This window comes from Myotis myotis, unplaced genomic scaffold (assembly GCF_014108235.1).
Source record: "Myotis myotis isolate mMyoMyo1 unplaced genomic scaffold, mMyoMyo1.p scaffold_m19_p_9, whole genome shotgun sequence".
Classification (NCBI taxonomy): Eukaryota; Metazoa; Chordata; class Mammalia; order Chiroptera; family Vespertilionidae; genus Myotis; species Myotis myotis.
Window position 1 is genome coordinate 40,671,807 of NW_023416401.1, and position 21,287 is coordinate 40,693,093.

Below are 21,287 nucleotides of genomic sequence, written 5' to 3' on the forward strand. Positions count from 1 at the left end.
CAGGAGGAAATAACTCTGCTGTGCTGGGAGCCTGGGGATCCCAGAAAACAATCTTAAATCTACAGAAATAATTGAAGTTCACTTCTGCTGAGCTGCTCGGTTCCATTCTGATTTTTATTACAATGTCAACAAGAGTTTAATTTGTTTTAAAGTTTAGGTTCTTAACTCTGAGTGATAGACGGTAGTTTACAGCGTGCTGGCAACAGCTACTGTGGAAGAAAAGGAAAATGCACATAAAGGCGACTGAGTTTGACGCTGTGAAAGCAGGAGCTGCGCCAAAAGCAGCAAACAGCACGGCTCCCCCTCCCGGGACCACGGCAGCCCCGACACGTGACCTCAGTACATTTCCACCCTGACCAATCTCGCCTGGGCCGTAATTAAGAGGAAATGTCCTAAAATGTAATTTCTCGCACTAAACACTTGCAGATGCTAGCGAGATCGCTGACGGAGCCACTGTCGCATCTGGGCCCCTCGCTAAGCACCGGTCCCAGAGCAAACGCTCAGGAGCAGGGAGAGGTGGCAGACGCCCGCCCGCCCGCCTGCCCGTGGACAGGGCCACGCAGAGCGTGTGTGTTTCAGGCACTCTGAGCCGCCTGGACCGAGCTGAGTAGGAGAGGACCCGTCTGCACAGAACTGCTCGGCCCTCAAACACGACCTCACAAATGTCAGCCCTGGGTTTTCCAACCTGGTTTCCGCTGGGGCAAAGCTCAACCCTGTTAAAGTCATCTGCAGGGACCCACAGGACAAAACTGCAGGACTGCCCCTTTCATGGGCAGAGAGGGTGGAGGAGACGGTCCAGGAAGGAGGCTCAGGGGTGCTGCCCATGTGTGGGTCCCGCCCCCCAGGGCAATGGGAGCAGCCAGCCTCACCACCTGGAGCCCTTGGCCGGCCAGGGCCCCAAGGCGATGGCAAAGCTCCCCGCTTGTCTGCGAAGCCAGACACCGTCTCTGCTGCGCTTTCCCCTCTTCCCTCCTGTGACGGCTGGACTGCAGCCAGGGCCCCGGGTAAATCACAGACGCTTCTAGATGTTCCTGAGGGCTCTGAGCTCCCACTGTCTTTCAGGGCCCACTTCCTGCCGTATCTGAAATAACAGCAGCTGTGAGGGCCTGATAGGGCCTGGCCAGGCATGCCTTCACCCCCGGGCGGGAGGGAGGACGGGCTGGGGGCCGATAACACCCGCCCCTGGCCCAGGGAGGTGACCGCATCCTGCACTGTCTGCCCCCATTTTGGGACAAAAGAAAACCAGCGTCTGGGCCCTGGGAGCCATCACTGTGCTCGGAGGGAGGGGCCTGGCTGACTGGCCTATTGTCCCAAGTATCAGGCCATGATTAAGCTGAGGTCTCTGGGCGTGATAAGGGCGGAAGTTTCAAAGGCTTTCTTTGTTCTTTATATTATAATCTGGAAGGAAGGAAGAACCCAGTTTCAAAATTCAAACTGAAAAGGTAAAGGGACTCGAACTTCCGCGTGCCCAACCTACATTAACGGGACAGAGACCCTCCATCGCCCACGTCAGAGGACGGGACGGCGTCCATCCTGCTAGGGCAACAGGTGGAGTTGTTCCCATCACCTCGGTCCAGGCTTTAAAGATAGCCCTTAATTTAACTGAACAGTATGTTTATTCCCTAAGAGAAATTCTACCATCAGCATGGCGTACAGGGCTGAGAGGACCCGTCTAACATAGAGCTAGAATTTTCTCCCAACACTTCTTAAAGAATGAGTCCTGGGACCACATGTGCTCCCCGCACAAACTGAAAACTACGTGACACACACCGGCCTGAGCTTTGCACGCACCGAGTCTCCTTTGGAGCTGAGCATGTTAGAGGCTCATTAAGCACATTACCAAACGATGCTTACTTAACCTTAAACACTCCTTGTGAGAGAAGTTCCTTGAGCTGTACGGGAGAAGCAGACCCGGACTCATCCTTGGAAACGTCCCTGTGCCAAGCGATTTTCTGCCTCTGCTTTTCTGGACGTTTTTATACAAATGGAACCATATACTGTGGGGTCTCTTGTGTTTGGCCCTTTTGACTCAGCATCATGGTTTCAGGATTCACCCATGTCCTAGCATGAATTAGTACTTCATTCCTTCTTGTGGCTGAATAATACTCCACAGTATGAATACTAGTGTATCTCCCTTTTTCTAGCTATTCACCAGTTGCTGGATGTTCAGGTTGTTTCAAAGGTTGGGCTACTGTGACTACTACCTCTGAGAACATTTGTGTGCAAGTCTGTGGGCTCGTGCGTGCTCGTTTCTCGTGGGTAGACACCTAACGGTGGAAGTGATGGGTCCTCTGGTAAATTTTTGTTTGACTTTTTTTAAAGACATTGCCAAAGTGACAAGTAATGCGTGAGAGTTCCAATTTCTCCACATCCTCTCCCAAATTGGCTGTTGTCTCCCTAATTATTACAGCCACTACAGTGGGTGAGCAATGTTATCTCATTTGCACTGGCATTTCTTTTGCATCCCTGTGACTAATGATGTCAAGTATCTCTTCATGCACTTAGGAGGCATTCATGTATCATCTCTGGAGAAAAGCCTGTTTACGTCTTGTGCCCAGGTTTTGACTAAGCTGTTTGTCTTAACTGTTGAGATATAATGTTCTTTGTATATTCTGGATACAGGCCCTTTATCAGATATGTGTTTTGCAAATATATTCTCTTGGTCTGTTGCTTGTATTTTCATTTTTTAAAAAAATATATTTTTATTGATTTCAGAGAGGAAGGGAGAGGGAGAGAGAGATAGAAACATCAGTGATGAGAGAGAACCATTGACCAGCTGCCTCCTGCACGCCCCCCCTACTGGGGATCAAGCCCGCAACCTGGGCATATACGCCCTTGACTGGAATTGAACCTGGGACCCCTCAGTCCACAGGCTGACGCTCTATCCACTGAGCCAAACCAGCTAGGGTATATTTTTCTTTTCTTTTTTTTTTTTTAAACATATTTCTTTATTGATTTCAGAGAGAAAGGGAGAAGGGGAGAGAGAGCAAAACATCAATGATGAGAATCATTGATTGGCTGCCTCCAGCAGGTTCCCTGCTGGAAAATCGAACCTGGGACTCTTCAGTCTGCAGGCCAACGCTCTATCCACTGAGCCAAACCAGTTAGGGCTATTTTCATTTTCTTGATGGTATCTTTTGAAGCACAACATTTTTAATTTTGATGAGGTTGAACTTATCAATTTTTTTTTCTTTTATGGATTGTGTTTCTGGTACTATATCTAAAAAAAAAAAATCTTTGCCTAATTTATGGATTTTCTCATATAGTATCTCCTAAGCTTTATTGTTTTAGTTCTTATATTTAATTCCATGATCAATTTCTAGTTAATTGTTTAAGTTCATTTTTTTGGCATGTATTTATCCATTTGTCCCAGCACTATTTTTTTTTTTTAAAGGCTATCCTTTGCCCCAATTCAATGGCTTGGCACTTTTGTTAAAAATCAATTTACCAAAAATATAAGGGTTTATTCCTGGACTCTCTATTGTTGCACTGATTTGCATGTCTTGTATCATATCAATACCACACTGTCTTGATTATTGCAGCTTTGTAGTGAGGTTTGAAATATAGAAGTGTGAGCCTTCCAACGTCGTTCTTTGTCTTAGAAATTGCTTTGGCTATTCTGGATCTTTGAAATTTCATATAAATTTTAGGATCATTTCATCAGTTTCTGAGAAAAAAATTTGCTAGAATTTTGGCAGGGACTGTGTTGATTCTATAGATTAATTCCCATGTGATCAAAATTAATCTTGAAAATTTATCCACGCTTGGTTTATGGCCAAGCAGGAAGTCTGTCCTGGAGAAGGGTCCTCACGCGTGCACTCTGTGGAGTGTTCTGCAGACGTTATTTAAGTCCAGCTGGTGACAGGACTGTTCAATTGTTTTATTTCCTTGCTGATTTTCTGTCTAGTTGTTCTATCCATTATTGAGGTAGAATATTAAAATCTCCAGCTATTATTTTTCAATTGTCTTTCAATTTATCCCTTCAATTCTGCTAGTTTTTGTTTCATGTATTATGGGTCTCTGTTGTTAGGTGCAAATATATTCATAATTGTTATATCTTTCTACTCAATTTATGTTTTACTCATTATAAATGCCCTCTTTGTCTCCAGTAACATTTTTTTTGGTCCTTACTATTTTGTCTGATGTTAGAATAGCTACTCCAGATCTCTTTTGGTCATTATTTGCATGACATATCTTATCCGCCCTCTTACTTTCACCTACTTGTACTTTCAATCTAAAACAGGTCTTTTGTAGACAGCATATAGTTGGGTCCTGTGGGGTTTTTCCCAATCTAGTCTCACAAGCTCCACCTTTTTATTGGAGCATTTAGGTTTTTTAAATTTTATGTGATTGGACCATAGGATTTACATTTACCATTTTACAACTTGTTTTCCACATCTTGTGGTTTTTCTTTTTTTTGTTTGTAGTGGCTTTGTTCCTATGATCTTTCATTACCACCTTCATTCATGTTAAATATATTTTTCCTGGCATATCATTTAAATGCCTTTTTTTTTTTTTGCTTAAAATATTACAAAGGGTATTACATATGTGTCCATTTTATCCCCCCGCCCTAGACAGTCCCCTAGCCTCCCCTATCCCCCAGTGTCTTATGTCCATTGGTTATGCTTATATAAATGCCTTTTTTGATCTTGTTTTGTTTACTATATATTTTAAAGTTATTTTCTTCGTGGTTCCTCTAGGAATTACAATATGCAGTTTAATGTAAAACAATTTCAGATTAATACTTATTTCTAATAATATATAGAAACTTTGTTCTGATATAGCTTCCTTCCCCATGCCCTCCTTTGTGCTGTTATTGTCACACAAACAATGTGTTTATATATTGTAAGCCCGTCGGAACATTTTGTAATGATTGTCTTATGTATTTTTAAAAAATTAGGAGAAGAAAAAAGTTTAAAAACATGCCCATGCTTTTTTATTTACCTATGCAATTCTTTTCAGCAGTGCTTCTTATTTCTCTGTGTTGATCTGAGTTACCATCTGCCTGAAGGACACCCTTTAGTTCTTCTTGTAGGTCAGATCTGCTGGCAACAAATTCTCTGTATCTTTGCTTTTCTGGGAATAGCTTCATGTCTCCTTTCCTAAAGCTACTTTTGCTAGATACGGACTTATTGGTCAATAGCCTTTTTCTTTCATTCCTTTGAATACGACATCCCACTGCATTATGGCCTCCATGATTGCTCAAGAGGAGTCACCTGTTAATCTTATTGAGGCATCTATGTACCTGGTATCTTATTTTTCTTTTGCTGCTTTCAGGACTGTCTCATTTTCTTTGATGTTTGACGGTTTGGTTATAATGTGTCTAGGTGTGAATTTCTGACTTTATCCTTAAAATTTGTTAACCTTTTTGGATGTATAGAATAATGTTTTTCATCTAATTGAGAAGATTTTGGCCATTATTTCTTCAATTTTTTTTTACCCCATTCTTTCTCCTCTCTTTCTGGATTCCCATTAAGCATATGCTTGTATGCTTTATGATGTACCCATGTTCACTTTCCTTTCTTTCTTTCTTTCTTTCTTTCTATTCCTTAGACTGCATAATACATCGACCTTCCTTCCAGTTTGTGGGTTCTTTTACTCTGTGAGCTCCAATCTAATGAATTTTTAATTTCAGTTATTGTATTTTTACACACTAGTATTTTTACTTAGCACTTTTCTAAATAAAATTTCTATATCATTACTGAAATTCTCTCTTTAGTGAGAGTTGTCATACTCACTTTCAAACTCTTTAAACATTGATTCCTTTGGTTCTTTGAACATATACTATATAGTAGCTGATCTGAAGCCTTGGCTACTAAATTCAACACTAGAGCCCTCTCGGGACACTTTCTGTTGCCTGTGGGTTAGTCCCCCCCCCCCCCCCCGCCCCCACATATAAGACGTATTTTTGTGTTTCTCATAATTTTTTGGTTGAAACTGGACATTATAGATAATATATTGTAGCAGAAACAGCCCTTCCCCCATGACGTGTTGTTACTGTGGACTCTTTTCTTCGCCCTGTTGCTGTTCACTTGATTAGTGACTTTTCTGAACTAACGATGTAGCCACTAAGTTCTCTGTCCTCCTTTAAAAAAGAAATCTTGCTTTTATGTTTAAACTAGGCTTCTAGGGGTCACCCTCAGGTTAGTGTAGTTTAATGGTCAGTCAGTTAAATGCCATTAGGCCATTTGTCAAGGAGATCTGTGTGTTGCAGGGAATTCACAAGTCAGCCTTAGCTTTCACTCGTGCTTGTGCAGGGTCTCAAGGTCAGCCAGAGGTGAATGACTGGAGCCCTCTCTTTCCCCAGGTCTTCCCTGAGTGTGCGCACATCTGTGTGCACATGTGCAGTCTTCGAGGTCCCCAGGAATATGTCAGCGTTTTTCACCCCCCCACCCCCCCGCCATGGTCATCTAGTTAGGTTTAGTCCCTTTTTGTTCCAATTGAGACCACAGTGTTGGGCAGCTCCAATGAGCATAATTCCAGCATCCATAATTTTTTTTTTTATCCTCACACAAGGACACATTCATTGATTTTAGAGATAGGAAGGGAGAGAGAGAGAGAGAGAAACATTGATGTGACAGAGACACATGGATCAGTTGCCTCCTGGACATGCCGTGACTGGGGATGGAACTTGCAACCTAGGTATGTGCCCTGACCAGGAATTGAACCTATAACCCTTTGGTGCACAGGATGATGCTCCAACCGACTGAGCCACCCAGCCAGGGCCAGCACCCATTGTTTCTGATGATGCCGGAGGAATGCAGCTTTTCCAGGGAGCTCATGACGAGTCAAAATACTGACTGCCCTGGGGGATGGGGTTCTTAATGGGACCCCCAAAGAGGCCAATCTCCGGCACTGTCTGTGAAGTGCTCGCTTTTCATGGAGCTGGCGGGGAGGTGGCAACAGTCCAGGTTAAAACATCACAGGCCGTACTCTTCTCACCAAGGCCCAGTCCTGCATGAGTAAATGTTTCTCACTTGTCCTGCCTGTTTGGTAATTTCCAGACTCTGAAATTACCGACTGGAGAGTTTTGTCAGTATTTTTATTGCTTTTGGGGGGAGGGATTCACCAAGGTCCTCTCTCCATCACGTTGGAAGTCCCATCTGTCCTCCAGGCCTTCTTGAGTTACCAAATGTGCCTCAGTTAATCACCAGAAGTTCTCTGATGAAGAAAAATAGACACCACACTCCTCTTTAGCTCCACTCGCACTTGGAAGCTAGACTTTTGACCAGGAATCTTTGCTGATCACACCTCTATTGGGGGAGGAGCGGGGGAGATATTCAGCAATATAGCTAAACCTCAGCAGAGCAGACAGACTGTTCAAATCAGAGCTGGCATTCTGAGGGAGTGCCCCTGGGTCTGTCCCTCATTAACTGTGCTTCTGCGGAGCAAGTCCAATGGCATTTCTGCCTAAACCTCAGTTTCCTTCTCTGCCAGGTGGGCTTACCATGGGCAGCTTTGCCCCAGAGGATTGTGGCAAGGTTGGGTATGAAAACGGAGAGGATATATATAAAAGTCACCTGGGGAAGTACCGAAGGCCACGCATCCAGTACTGACTACTATTAACTGCCGCTTGGGTTTTCTGTGAGTTGGCAACGCTGTGTCACCGAGGACTGGGAACAACTCTCAGCTCTGACGGGAAGACAATTAGTACGACTGCAAATGTCTGTGTTCTTCTCTGGACCTGACGGACATGTGTGAGCCGGTGAATACTGTTCCTCGGGAATCCGTACGTGAGGCCACACTTCTGTATCAGGAAGATCACTTGGAAGTGTCCGTGTTTAGCTGGCTCTCCGCCTGGAGCTGCAGGGCACAGAGCCAAGCGCCTGGCTCACGTTACAGGGCCTTGGCCCCACTTGCGAAAACACAGTTGTCCGACAGATGTAGACAGAGCCCGGCACTGCCCTGGTCACCGCTCTCCCCGAAGAGACGCCAAGCCCTGACGGTCTATCAACAGCTGGGCTTTGTGAATGTGGCCATTGTGCTTCTAAATGCCCTGCTTTGTGGCTTCACGCTCCGGTGACACAGCGCAGTGGTATGCTACTGGCCGGCTCACAGATCTGAGAGCGTCTGTGCAGAGCGCTCGTTCCTAAGTGCGAGCATCAGAGAAGGAGCACGCAGAGCCCGGGCCACCGCCGCACACTGGTCGGAAACGCAGACAAAGCTGCCTGAGTGCTCCTGGGACGGCGCCCACCTCTCCGCAGGGGGAAACGGTGTATCTCACGAAAACTCCCGACAACACAACCGTGCAGTGCTCACGCGCTCACGCACAGACACCTTGTTACTGCTCAGAGCTCGCCTGTGACAAAGGGCAGCCAGTCACGAGCGGGCCCACCTGGCCCACACGCAGTCCTACTGACCATCAGCTCCCGCCCCCTCTTGCTTCTTGGGGACAAGTGTTTTCGGCACCAAACAGCTCTGGATGGTGCCGCCGGTCCAGGCTGCACGAGACCCCTGGCTCCTCCTTTTTGTTTCCTTCTGCCCCACCCCATCTCTTTTCCTCAAATTAATAACCTCAAACAACTCTCCATTTAAAGAAGGGGATGAGCTAAGACCTCTCATTAAAAGAGAAAGAAGAGGGTTGATTCGTTGAAAGCAACCCCACCAAATTCCCTTCCAAGCACATAGAAAATCACCGGGCTGCAGAACGAGGCTTGTGAGAAAGGCGTGTCACTCAAAGCATTCTGAGCTTATCGTTAACGTGTGCGCCAGGCAGCCGAGCCAAGTGCCCAGGACCTCGCTGACGCCGGAGCCCCTCACCCCCACCGAGGAAGGAACAGAAGACACGCTGCCGTCACAGCTCTATTTATGGACAACCTGACTCAGTGAACACGCAGAGCCGTGCCTGCCTTTCCATTCCTTCCTCACCAAGGGGCAGGTCCCCACCTGCTGCTGCCCGGGAGTCCACGGCAACGGGTTTCCAACACGAACACACACACCTTCCAAGATACAGCAGAGACCATGCTTGTCTCAGCCTCCACAGGTTAGCAAGATGGTCCTCACACCAACCGCCAGCCGCTGGTGGTTTGCAGGTGATGGTCGGGTTTATCTATTCTAGACAAACACTAAGATATTTAAGCCAATGTCTGAGCCCCTCGAAGGCACAGAGTCCATGGGAGGTCGGCTCCACATCTCTGTGTAGAGCAGTGGTTCTCAACCTCTGGCCCTTTAAATACAGTTCCTCATGCTGTGACCCAACCATAAAATTATTTTTGTTGCTACTTCATAACTGTAATGTTGCTACTGTTATGAATCATAATGTAAATATCTGATATGCAGACCCTTGTGAAAGGGTCGTTCGACCGCCAAAGGGGTTGCGACATCCCAGAGAGGCACACACCGTGCGGAGAGGCCGCCGCCGTGGCACCCGGGAAGGGAGCAGCTCGAGGTCCCGCTCCACGGCCTGCAGCTCCGGGCTGGGAACCGGATGAGCTCCCCTCGCAGGGTCTCAAGAGAGCGACTTGTAGAGCTGCTGGGCTCCCGTGGCGACCGGCCGCAGTCCCCATCTCTGTGTGGCACGCGGTGCCGTTTTTACGCGTGGTGACCGCCATGCAGACATCCACGTCATTCAGGCTGGACCCTAATGAACTAGGTGCACAGCTGAGCTCAGCCTCCTCTGCGTCGTGTGGCAGGACGTCCACAATATTAACGTGCACAATATTAACGACGCCGCGTGCCTGCTCACCGTAATACAGACTCTTTCAATCATCGTCGGGAACGGGAAGGCCTCAGACGCGGGCGCCGGGCCAGGTTAGTAAAACTTTCCATGAGGAAAGCCTTTTGTTGTCTCCCAGAGCAGCTTAAGCTCAGGAAAGGAGGGGTGGAGGGGCTCGAGGCCCAGACTCGGGGCAGACACGATCCTGGCCGCCTGGTCCACCTGCTTGCTGCTTTAATGACATCGAGACTTCTGGAAACCCTAGAGCTCCTGGAGGAGCTGAAAGGGCCGATTGTGGATTGTGGTGAAGGCGGCAGGGAGGTCGAGGTGACAACAGGGGGCTTTGGCGGCAGACAAGCCAACGCCTTGGGAGCCATCGCTCCAGTTGTAAAGCTCTAAGGAGGGGCTCCGTTTCAGCCAAACTGGGGTGCAGGTCCCCTTCACACAAATGCTGGACTACACCGTGTGCTTCAGAAATGTTTAGGATATGCTTCCAGTGAATGTATGAAAGTGGGGCACATAAGCAATGATGCAGGTGAGGGTATGTGGGGGTGAACTGAACGCTCCATGTGAGTAAACCAAGGACATCCCCTTCCCGGGGGGTGGGGGGTAGTCTCCTTGTGCCGTTCTCAACAACGGCAATCCACAGAAATCCTGTCCGAGACAGGGCTCACGTGCAGCTTTTATGTCACATTTTTTAAATCCACATTTCAAATAACATGAGGTCCATAAAACCAATCTTTAAAAAACGTGCTCTTGTGGTTCTACTATAATCAGGAAGTCTAAACTGAGAGCCAAAGTCTTAGGAATATTGTTAAACCAAAGAATAAACGGTAACTGAAATATATTTATGGGCTGAGTACCTTTGAAACAAAACCTGAGAGTAGAAACAACCCCAAACAAAGACATCCTAAAATAAGCTGGGATTCCCTTTGAGCTGCGTTTTCTGGGAAGAATGATGGAACATAACTGGGTGAAGAGGTCATACCACAATAAGGTGTTGCAACTCCAAAAGGCTGAGCAATCTGTTCTAGAGATACCGTGAAGTCCGCGGGGCAGGTGACACGCTGGCCTGGAGACGTGGTACAGGTACCCTCCTGGCAAAGGCACACCTGCTGCTCACCCTTCCCCTCCCTGCCCAGGATCCGCCCTGGCCACCCTCGCAGGCCGAGGCAGTGCTCCCAACACACCGAGCACACACTCTGGCACCCTCCGGAACCCTCCTCCACCCACAACAAGCAGGAATGTTGACCGTGTCCCCGTTGGACAAATTAATTTTAAAAAACCTGAGTTACACAGAACCTCACATGGGGGCCAGCAAAGCATCAGATCACGGAGCTGCCGCACCACACAAGCCTTATGAAAGCAACGTAGTTCTGCCCACACCCACGGTCACTCTCTCCAACCACCACATCAAGGAACCACAGTGCAAACCCACCCCAAACGCACTCAGAATGTGGGTGGGAGGTTGGAGGCTCAGGTTCCTGTGCTCATGGCGTGGCCTCGATTTGATGTCATGCCGTCCCGGGTCTGACCTGCATGGACATCGCTGCTCTCACCAGAGGGCGGGTTCCAGGTTCCGAGGGGTCAGGCTTGGCACAAAAACCTGGCCTCAAGGTCCTCCCATGATGCCCTGTCAGTTTGGCTCAGTGGATAGAGTGTTGGCTTGCAGATTGAAGGGTCCTGGGTTTGATTCTGGTCAAAGGCACGTCATACCTTGGTTGCAGGCTTGATCCTTGGCCCTGGTTGGGCTGCATGCCGGAGGCAACCAATTGATTTTTCTCTCTATCTCTCTCTCTCTTCCCTTCCACTCTCTAAAAATCAATGGAAAAAAAATCCTAGGGAGAGGATCAATAATAATAATAAAAATAAATAAATAAAGATCTTCCCAGGAGCCCTGACTTCTCGGCAGGTGGTTTGTCCACCCTCTGGTGAGACAGGTGCTTTCTCCTCACGGCGGCTGCACAGCGTTAAGTACCCCAAGATTTCTGGGGAGAGCGGGGCCCAGCTATATTCCAAATGCCTACGGGCTTGGGAGACTTCAGCTGCTCAGACAGCAAGAGGCATCGGCTCTGCTTTCTGACGGGGACGGACAAGGTGTGGCTCCCGCTGCCAGGACGGGGCAGGGTCATTAGGCCTGAGTGCTCGGACCAATTCCAGCCCCTCAGGCCGGGGAGCCCCATCGAGGGAAGCCTAACACGTGGGAGGCTGCATCCCAGAACCCTCAGCCTCTGGGAACGGCTGTTCCGTGGCAGAGGCTGGTCAGCCGTGGGCACCCACCACCAGCTCTAATGGGCCAAGGGGAATTTGCTCTCCCGTGGGGGCGGATCAGCGTCTCTGTAAGGGGCCCAAGGCCAGCAGGTACTCTGCAGGGGCTCTAGGCTTTCCCCGAGTGGTTCTGATTGAGAATCAGCAATGAAACATCACATATGGGCGGGGGAGGTGGGGGTGTGTGCATGAAAGAGGCACATATTTATAGATATCATTTACTGCTTTCTAGGGAGGCCTCTGGCACAGCTGTCTTAACCACGGTCCCAATCCTGACCCCAAAACGAACATTGCCTTGCTGTCCTGGGCCACACTAAAAAGCTTTGTTTATAACTGTCCTGGGACGACGGAGACTTAGGGGAATAAGGCCCCCAAACGTGGCCTCAAACGGAGCAGACAGAACCTACGTGCGCGGAGCTGCACTGGGCTGGGCCGCGGGACCTCTCAAGGGGCCCAGGACCACGTGTGTGACCTGGAGACAAGTGGGCAGACCAGGGGCGGTTCGTGCATGGCGGAGGGGCAGTGTGTGTGCGGCCGGGGCAGGAGGCTGAGGACAGGGAGCGACTCCTACACTGTTCTACAGATGACCATGATCACAGGGAAGCAAGAGGAGTATTTGGGGAAAATGAAGAGCAGACGACCTGCTAGAGAGCGTCCTGACCACACAGGTGAGCAGCGTGGGGACTGATGCGGAGGCACAGGCGTCTGAAAGATGTTTGGAGGCAGGACCTCCACGACTGGAGCCTGGTGTCAGCTGGGAGAGTGACGGGGGGAGCAGGAGCCCATCGGAGGCACCGGGTGGGTGTCAGAGCCCAGAGGAGCAGGAGGGTGCAGTCTTTGGGCACCCGGAGCTCCATGTCCGCACCCCACCAGGCTGACAGGGGCAGGGCAATCAGCAGAGGCTGCACCATGGGGCTGGGCCTGTGTGACAATGGCTGTCCCCTGAACTGAGGGACTCAGGGTGACTGTCTTACTCAGCTTTGACCTCTCAACCAAGTCTGGCTCCTGCCATCAAGCAAACCAAATCCAGAGGGGCCCAGAGACTGGCCCAGGGCCGTGGCCCTGGCACCCCTCACACGCCAGCACCTCCCATGCTGGCACCTTCTCGAAGGGCAGAACCAGCACCTGTGAGTCCACTGAATGTGAAACACTGCCCAGTCATGAGCACCCCTCCTGGGAAAGGCTGCGGCTGCCCCTGAGGTGCCAGGGTCACGGGACACAGGCTGGAGGGGCTTGCCGGGCATCTGCCCTCGCCCAGGAGGGATGGAGGCCAGGGCAGCACCCCTAAAGGAGAGGTGTGCGCCCCTGACCGCTCCCCACTCGCCTTCAGCCGGACCGTCTGTGCCCAGGTCCGGGAAACAGCTTACACTTATGTGGATCGTTTGTGCTCGCAGCCCAGGAAAGTGCTAGCGACCGGCGCTTAGCGAGCAGATCATGGTGATCAAGGTGCAAGTCAGGACTGCCTGCTGCCCTCAGCCGCAGCCCAGCTTGTGCCCAAGGAAACGGCGGCCCTTTACATAAATACGCTGCAAACCACCACAGGCGCCTTGTTACTATTTTACAGGAAGGCCACGGCACCGAGATTTCCACACCATCATCCTGCCTGCCACGCTGTGACACGTCTGCAGGGAGAGCCGCCTGCCGTGCTGGGGCTCAGGAGCCGGGGTGCACTCCTCCACCAAGCAGCGAGTTTGCACACCCCTCCTTCGCACACTCACACGGTGCAAAGCCAGGCGCCCACCTGCGGCCGCGGGCACTTACCGTCATCCAGGTACAGCTGGTCCAACTCCTGAGGCTCTCGCTTGACCGATACGGGAGTGGGGGCCAGACCCTGATTACTGTCCTCACGCACCTCGGGCAGCGGCAGAGGCCGGGCGGCTGCAGGCTCTTTTTCCGGAACCTTCGGCAGTTGGTGCTGCTGGTGGCCCATCCCGGGTGGGCGGGTTGGGCTGCAGGACTGCAAACAGGTCGGCTCTTGGGTACCGGATGGCAGTGCAGTCGAGGGGCTGTGGGGACAGAGTGCTGGCTGGCCACCCGGGGGACGGCTGCTGCTCAGCTGTGGACTCACCTGTGGCTGCAGCAGGGCTGGGGGCGGCTGCTGGGGGGAGCCGGGGTGCACACCCACGGGCCTGGGCATCTCAGGGCCGGCGAGGACCCCCGCAGCTGGCCGCTGAAGTCCGAGGGGGCTGTGGCCCGGGCTGGCCATGCCCTTGCTGTAGGGGGCGGAGGACAGGTCGTGCAGCTTCGGGCTGGTGCTGGGCGGCGGAGACATCATGGTGCTCCTCTGGAGGCAGGGCGGGAAGCCGGCCACGAGGCAGGACCCCGGGTCGGGCGGCAGAGCCAGCTGTTGGCTGTAGCAGGGCTTCGGGAGCGGGCTCAGGCCCTGGCTCATTGGTCCGCAGGTCAGGGCCAGCTCGTAGTCATCGGTGGGCTCTGTTTTTATGGTTGGAACTGTGAGAAGAAAAAAACGTTACATAAACACGGCTGCAGATGGGTGCGATGGGGCGGGCTGCGGCCAGGACACCCTCTGAAGACAAACAGCGTCTTGACTGAGCCCTGTGTCTCCCGCCCGGTTCTCCCACCCAATTAAAAAGGAGGGCGTGAGTCATCGGCTCCGAAAGCCACAGCTGCTTCTAATACCGAGAAAACTATTTTCCTTGGAATCTCCCACGGCACTAATGTGCTATAAAAATCCATTTGCAAACGGCAGTAGAAGCCCTGGACCCGAGGGCCCACGGATTTGTAGCAATCAAAGTGAGAATGTGAACTTGGACGCACGGCTGCATCTGTGCGCTACCGCCGCCATCTGATAAGTGTCTGCGCAGGCGGTGAGCGTGAGGACAAGCGTGCAGCGCACACACCCGACGGCGGCGTCAGGAGAGGAGCCGTCAGCGCCAGGAACGGAAAGGCCGCTTCTCCTTCCCGCCCCTCGACTTCCACTCTAGAAGAACAAGCGGCAATCCGCCGCCCTGGCCCGCGGGCGAGGCTCTGAGCTGCTTCGAGTGCACCCCTGCCTCCTCACTAGGAAGCGGACGCGGCTGAGAACAGGCTGGGATGCAGCTGAAGGCAGACGGAAGAGGAGAGGGTGCCGCAGGCCCGGGTCCTGCAGGGGGTGTCGGGGGAAGGCGCACAGTGCCCGTGTGCTGCCTTGGCTCGGCTCCGTCTCCACCCCGGGCCACTGCGCCCGCGCTCGCCTCCCGTGTCCTGTTTTCTCGTCGTCTTCATTTATGCCCATTTCCAGAGACATCTCGGTGGTCGGGGTTGTTCTGAGTGACAGCGATCGCACACATTGCCAGCACGTGCCCGTGCGGCTTCAAAGACTGTAGCGTGACAAGGAGCTGTCATTTGAGGGACACCCCTCAGTCACAGCCTGGGGCCTACGCAGGCAGCCTCCTCCTCAAGCAACTAAAAGTGTATTTACATCTTGAGACAAAATGTTTAAGGAAGGTCTTGACCCAGCAAATGTGCTGTCTGCTCTGCCCTGTGGCCGGGTGCCCGTGGGTCCCCAAGCAGCTGGGTGGGGACATTGGGTGGGAGCTGCCTGGCGTGCCCTGGGACAGGTATGCCCTGGGACAGGTGTGCCCTGGGGCAGGCGTCCGCTTGCTGGGCTCCTTGTCTCTCACGTGAAGGCAGCACTCAGACTAAACGGTGAGGACAGTTCCCAGCGAGAGATCCCCTGTGAAGGTCCACGCCTGAGTTTTCAGCTCTGGGGTTTCACCACGGGACAGTGTGTCCCAGCTGGACTCACATCACACATCCGTCGTTACGGTGTCCCTCTGCACACAGACCAGGGTGCGTGGATTACAGTCTGTGGACCTGGGCGGTGTGGACAGTGAGTGGAAGGCAGGGAGGAAACACAGGGTCACAGCAGTTATGAGGCCTCCACCCAGCACTGCCACAAGCACGGTCGGTGACTCCCAGGTGCTGTTCAGTGAAGCCGCGTGTGGCTGAGAGCTGTGAGGCCTTCAGGCTGCGTGCAAGGAGGCCACGCTGCCTCCCCCCGGGGGCCTGGGCGCCCCAGCATCCTGAGGCACGTTGGGTCCAGTTCGGCTGGCCTGGCAAGTGCTGGGGGGCAGGCGAACCCGGGGGATGAATGGAGCGTGGGCAGACTTTACGTGGGTGCCCGAGGGGGCACTGGTGGGCTGTGAGCAGACACAGGTATTGCAACCAGTGCCCGCCCCGTATCACTCCACAGCTCTGCTCGTGGTGGGGGAGGGCTTTCCTTTGTTTCAGGAGAGCACTGCTGGTCAGGGGCCAGGACGAAGGGCTCCTCTCCTCCTGTTGTCCCGAGGAGCCTGTCAGTGGCTGCAGAAGGGACAAGAAGAGCTGGCTGTCCTCCGGGGTAAATGTTAATTCCGTGTTGATCACATCAGTGACACACCCGCAGGCCCTGGGCCGGCTAGCAGTTGGGAGTCCTGGGAGGCAGGTGGCTCCCGGGGGCGGGTGTGTGTCCGGAAGAGCCGCCACCCCGTGACGAGGCTGTGAGTGTCTGTGGCCTGTGGCCCTGAGCGTGTGCAGAAGAGGATGTGTGGCTTGGTCAGGTGGCACCTGGGAAGGCACCCTCTCCTAGGGTCTCCCTTAACTTCCTAATCGGCCCCCAGTGACGGGGTCCTGCTGGCGAGCACCCCAGCTGGGGCCTCCTGCCTCTGCTCCCTCTGGCCGCCTGACGCAGGCAGACTCCCTGCCACGTGCCCGTGTCCACAGACAGGCAGGGGACGAGCTAGACCCGGGCTGCCGGGACCGCGATGACGTCCTCACAGTTAATAGAGAACAGCTGCAGCCCCAGGCTTCACACTGGAGAGTTGAGCGTGCGAAGGCGGCCTCCGCTCCTCCACCTTGAGGGGCTGAGCTCCAGGCAGATGGATGGCTGAGCTCCCTGCAGCCCCTTGCTGGCCAGCATTACCCTCGGACAGTCCCTGGGGCCGGCTCTGTGGTCCAGGTGCAGGTCCAGGCACTGGCCCAACCAGGAACCTCCCTCCTGTTCCCAGAATGTCGTGAACCCAGAAGTGGGCAAGGAGGCAGGTCGATGGCTGCTAAACACGCCCCATGAGCAAATGCACCCCCGGCAGGACCAGTGTCTCCGTTCCAAAGGCGCCTGCGTGAAATCGGGCGTCCAGAGCAGCAAAGGTAACAGTCCGCACGGGTTTGGTAACTTTCAGAGTTCACGGATGCCTGGCATTTAAATTAAGGGCCTTATGGGACTGTCCGGCCCCGGAATCAGCCAGGCACGAGGGCCTGTGTGTCTCTCAGGATGCATCCCCTGAGTTCGTTAAACCTCTTACCCATCTGCTCTGCACCACACTGAAGGTGCAGCCTGACAGAGAGGCCCGGGAAACGCCAGCAGCGTGACCTACTCGCCGTGCTGCCAAGCCAGCGATTGTGGGGGCTGGTCCGCGGCCGAGCGGGCACCTGCAATGGGCAGGAGCAGGCTGCTGAGCCTGCTGGGTGGCCACAGTGTCACTGACCACCTGTTCAAGCCCCCGTGGCACCAGCACTGACTCCCACATCAGCCTGCTCCCAGGGCTCCTTCCGGGAAAATCCCACAGAGTACCTGTTGGGGGCCTTGGGAGTCCCCAGCTGGGCCGGGCGGGCGGCGGGACGGGACGGGACGGGACGACACAGGGGACTGGGCACCCGCCATGGCTTCAGAAGGGTGGAGCGTGGCCATAGGGCTGAATTCATCAGGCTGGACCAGCCCACCCAGCCTTCTGGGGACTCCCGGCAACCAGGCCCTCTCCCCTCAGACACCCCTCCCTGCATCTGCAGCCGCTGCCACTCACACCCACGAGGTGGTCTGCTCCCCGCGGGCACCGTGCTCCCCGTTTACCCCAAGGCCCACTCCAGAGGCCCAACACAAGGCCACGACAGACCCCCTTGGGGAGTGAACGAGTGCAGGTCACGGAGGTGGTCCCTGCCCTGCCTGCTCCGGGGACTCCGCACAAGCCCAGGACAGAGACGCCTGATGATTCAGCACCAGGAAGGGGCTCCGGGACACACTGCCTGGCCGCAGGCTGAGACAGACAGGCGCGGGTGCCCCTGCCAGCCCGCGGGCGTGTGATAACTCGGGAAGGCACACCCGACCCTCCAGGGACGGAGCTGCAGCCTGTGCTCCTGTGGTGTCCACGGAAGTGACCCTGCTTGTGCCTGTTTCTTGTGTGGTTTTCAAAGGAAACGAACACCTCCCTGTCAATCAGCCACCAAGGAGATGCCTCCTGTTTCCCATCAGTGAGGGAGGAGGACGCGTCCGCGCAGAGGCCTCAGCAGAGCGCCTGTCTCGCGGCTGGCGGGCGGGTCTCGTCCACCCGGAGCAGTTTCCTCCCAGCACGGAGGCTCCCTGCGTCCACCCCCTTGCTCGTCCGGCGGGAGGGCTGGTAGCGGGAGGCCATGCCAGGGACACCGAGGTGAGCGGAGGGGCACCTATAATCCACGCTTGCTACAGGCAGCCTACGGGGAGGGGTCCACGCTGGTCTTTAGGCCGCTGGGTCCCCCTCAGCGCAACCCAGCAACTGCCCCCTGTGGAGACGGGTCTGACCCAAAGGCCCCACCTCCCCCGGAGCTGCAGTCTGCTCCGTGCGGGGCGCTGAGGCCCCCTGTGCCTGACACCAGCGCCTCACTGACAGGGCTCCGGGCTCCGGTCCCAGGAGTGGTGGCATCAGGCCCAGCCCCACCCCAGGGGCATCCCTCACAGCCTTGAGACGCTGTCTCCAGGAGCCAGGCTGCAGGGTCTTCTCCCTCTGCCACATGCATACGACAACTTTGGAGACAATGGGAGTGGGCGAGGCTCTGTCCTAGGATGCCCCCCCCACAGCCCCCCCGCAAAGGTGGTCTGTGGGCCAAACAGCATTCCAGAACATTCCTGGCCTCGCTCAGAGAAATCCAAGTCTGGCACTGGGCTCCTTTCCCCACAGGGCAATGGTGGTGGGAGGTGCCTTCCGAGGAGGTGGCTCCGCCCCAATTTCTGTCCTGTGGCCAGAGGGGGCGAGGGGGAGGTATGCTTCCTGCAGGCCCACCTGCCACCTAGGCCCCCACCTTCCCAGGGTGGGTGCCACGTGCACAGGCTCTGGGCCCGGTCCTCATGGCCCCCAGATGGGCCCCACCGCCGTACCTCACACAGACCATCAGAAGTCAATGTGCCCCTGCCCCTTCGAGGCTCAGCCACCGTCACCCCATCCACACACCCATCTGACACCTCTCAGAATTTGCCCCAGAGAGCAAGCCGACAGGCTTGGGCCCAGGATGTTGGGTGAACAGCTAATCTCTACCCTGCCTGTCACCCCGGGGTGCATCTGTAAATGGCCACCACTGGCTGTTTTTTGTTTTTGTTTGTTTTTAATTTTCTTTTAAAATATGTTTTTATTGATTTTTAGAGAGAGAGGAAGGGAGAAAGATAGAGAGATAGAAACATCATCCATGAGAGAGAAACATCCTCTATCAGCTGCCCCCTGCATGACCCCTCCTGGGGATCAAGCCTGCAGCCGGGGCATGTGCCCTGACTGAGAATTGAACCAACAACCTCTTGGTTCCCGGGCTGATGCCCAACCACTAAGCAACACCGGCCTGGCCTGGATGTTTTAATCAGTGAACAGAACGAAGGCGGCCAGTGGGCTGAGCTAACAGTGACTCAGCCCTGGGCAGTGACAAGATGCTGGTGCAAAATCAAATTTGGTCCCCACTTGGCCTCTACCCCCAGGCTTCCTCTTGGATTAAAAAGACAGTTGTCGGGGCCACTCCCTGGGGTGTGGGGGGCAGCATGATGTTCCTGCCTGGCAAGGAGTCCAGATGGTCAGGGCCTGTGGGTCCTCACGCAGAGCACATTTTCTCACTTTTGCTGTCAAACGCTGAGAGCACTGACCGCCTTCCCTCGCCTACAGGTGGACACGCAGCCAGTGTGGGGATGCCGCCACGGCCGTCACACCTGCCCATCTGGGCTCAGCCCAGAACCAAGCACCGGAAGCCGGTGTCCTGCCTGTTCTCTGAGCAGCCCCATCCCTCCTCAAGGGCAACCCCAGTAATTCCATCCTGAGTCTGGGTTTGGGCCCATCCTCTCTAACCAGTGGTGGCCCCGAGGGGCCTAAAGACAGGTGTTCTCTCCCTTTGTAACGGAAACGTTTGGGGACCCAGCCCCCTGAGTACAGTGCCTCCCAAATCCAACTGTGTTATTCAGAAACTATGACGGAACTTTAAATAGATACGAATGCAACCCACTGTATGAAATCCCGGAGTTCAAATTATACTGTCACGTGCAGCCCCTTCCCCAGTGCAGCCTCCAGCTCAGGGCAGCCTCCAGCCGCACTGCAGCCTCTGACCCCAGTGCAGCCTCTGACCCCAGTGTAGCCTCTGACCCCAGTGCAGCCCCACCCCTGGTGAAAGGGGAAGCAAATGAAGGCAGGAGGAGCTTCCTGAGAAAGGGCAGACACTTTTATTTGTGCACTTTTATCTGATACACTCCTTCCTAATGAGCAGCCTCACGTGCTTCTCCTGCCCATGGACCTGGGAAGGACACAGTGTCCACGCCTCACTCGGAGGGGGGACCACGGTCACCGCGATGCCCGGTTCCTTGCCCTGAGCTTCCCGCGGGGCGAGCCTGGGTTGGAGTGAGTCCTGCTGTCACCCACTAGGCTATCGGCCGAGGGGATAATCACGAGACTCTCTTGGGCCTCAGTTTCCCCGCTGTAACAAAGAGAATGTCTACCTACAAGCTGGTGAGGGACACAGGGCACCATCAGGAACAAAGCCACTGGCACAGACTCCACACCTGGGGTTACTGCTGGGTCCCCTCCTGCTTCCGACAGCTGCCTCTGGCTGTGGGGCCAGCAGTTGGCGGGGAGCACAGCCCAGTTCTGGGGTTCGGACTGAACTGTGTCCCCAAATCCATGGGTTGAGGCCCTAACACCCAGTGTCACTGTATTTGGAGATGGGCCTTTAGGAGGTAGTTTAGGTTAAACGGGTCCTAAGCGGGGGTGGGGGTGAGGGGTGGGGGGTGGGCCCTGGTCCGAGGGGGCTGTGGTCTTAACAGGAAGAGAGATCTCGCTCTGCCCACAGTTGTGTGACCACACAGGGAAGAGGTGGTGTCCGCAGCCTGGAAGGCGGTGCTTACTGGTCCCCACCCTGCCGGCACCTGACCTCTGACCCCGGCCTCCAGGACTGTGGGCAGTGGTGTGTGCGGCCCAGCCTGTGGCGTGGTGTGATGGCAGCCTGATCCCAATAGACTCCCTTATTCATCTGCAGTAACATCTGCTCACCAGGCAGTAATGGGACCGAGGGACAGGATGCACGCTAACCACCGGACTGTGGAAGGGGCTGGATGCAGGCAGGGTTCACCCTCTAACCGTGTCCCTCCTCACTGTGTGGGCACGTCTCCGTG

The 21,287-nt window shown here is 54.0% G+C and overlaps 1 protein-coding gene across 8 annotated transcripts in view; it reads right to left on the reverse strand.

The window, feature by feature from the left end:
* NFATC1 (nuclear factor of activated T cells 1) overlaps positions 1-21,287 on the reverse strand; it is a 100,697-nt gene that overhangs the window by 19,602 nt on the left and 59,808 nt on the right. For 5 of the 8 annotated variants that reach the window (XM_036323785.1, XM_036323787.1, XM_036323786.1 and 2 more), the window contains one exon: positions 13,685-14,374. In XM_036323785.1, coding sequence (XP_036179678.1) covers positions 13,685-14,374 — 690 coding nt within the window. The remainder of the gene's footprint in view (positions 1-13,684; positions 14,375-21,287) is intronic. The other 3 variants (XM_036323788.1, XM_036323791.1, XM_036323789.1) reach the window with 3 other exon arrangements.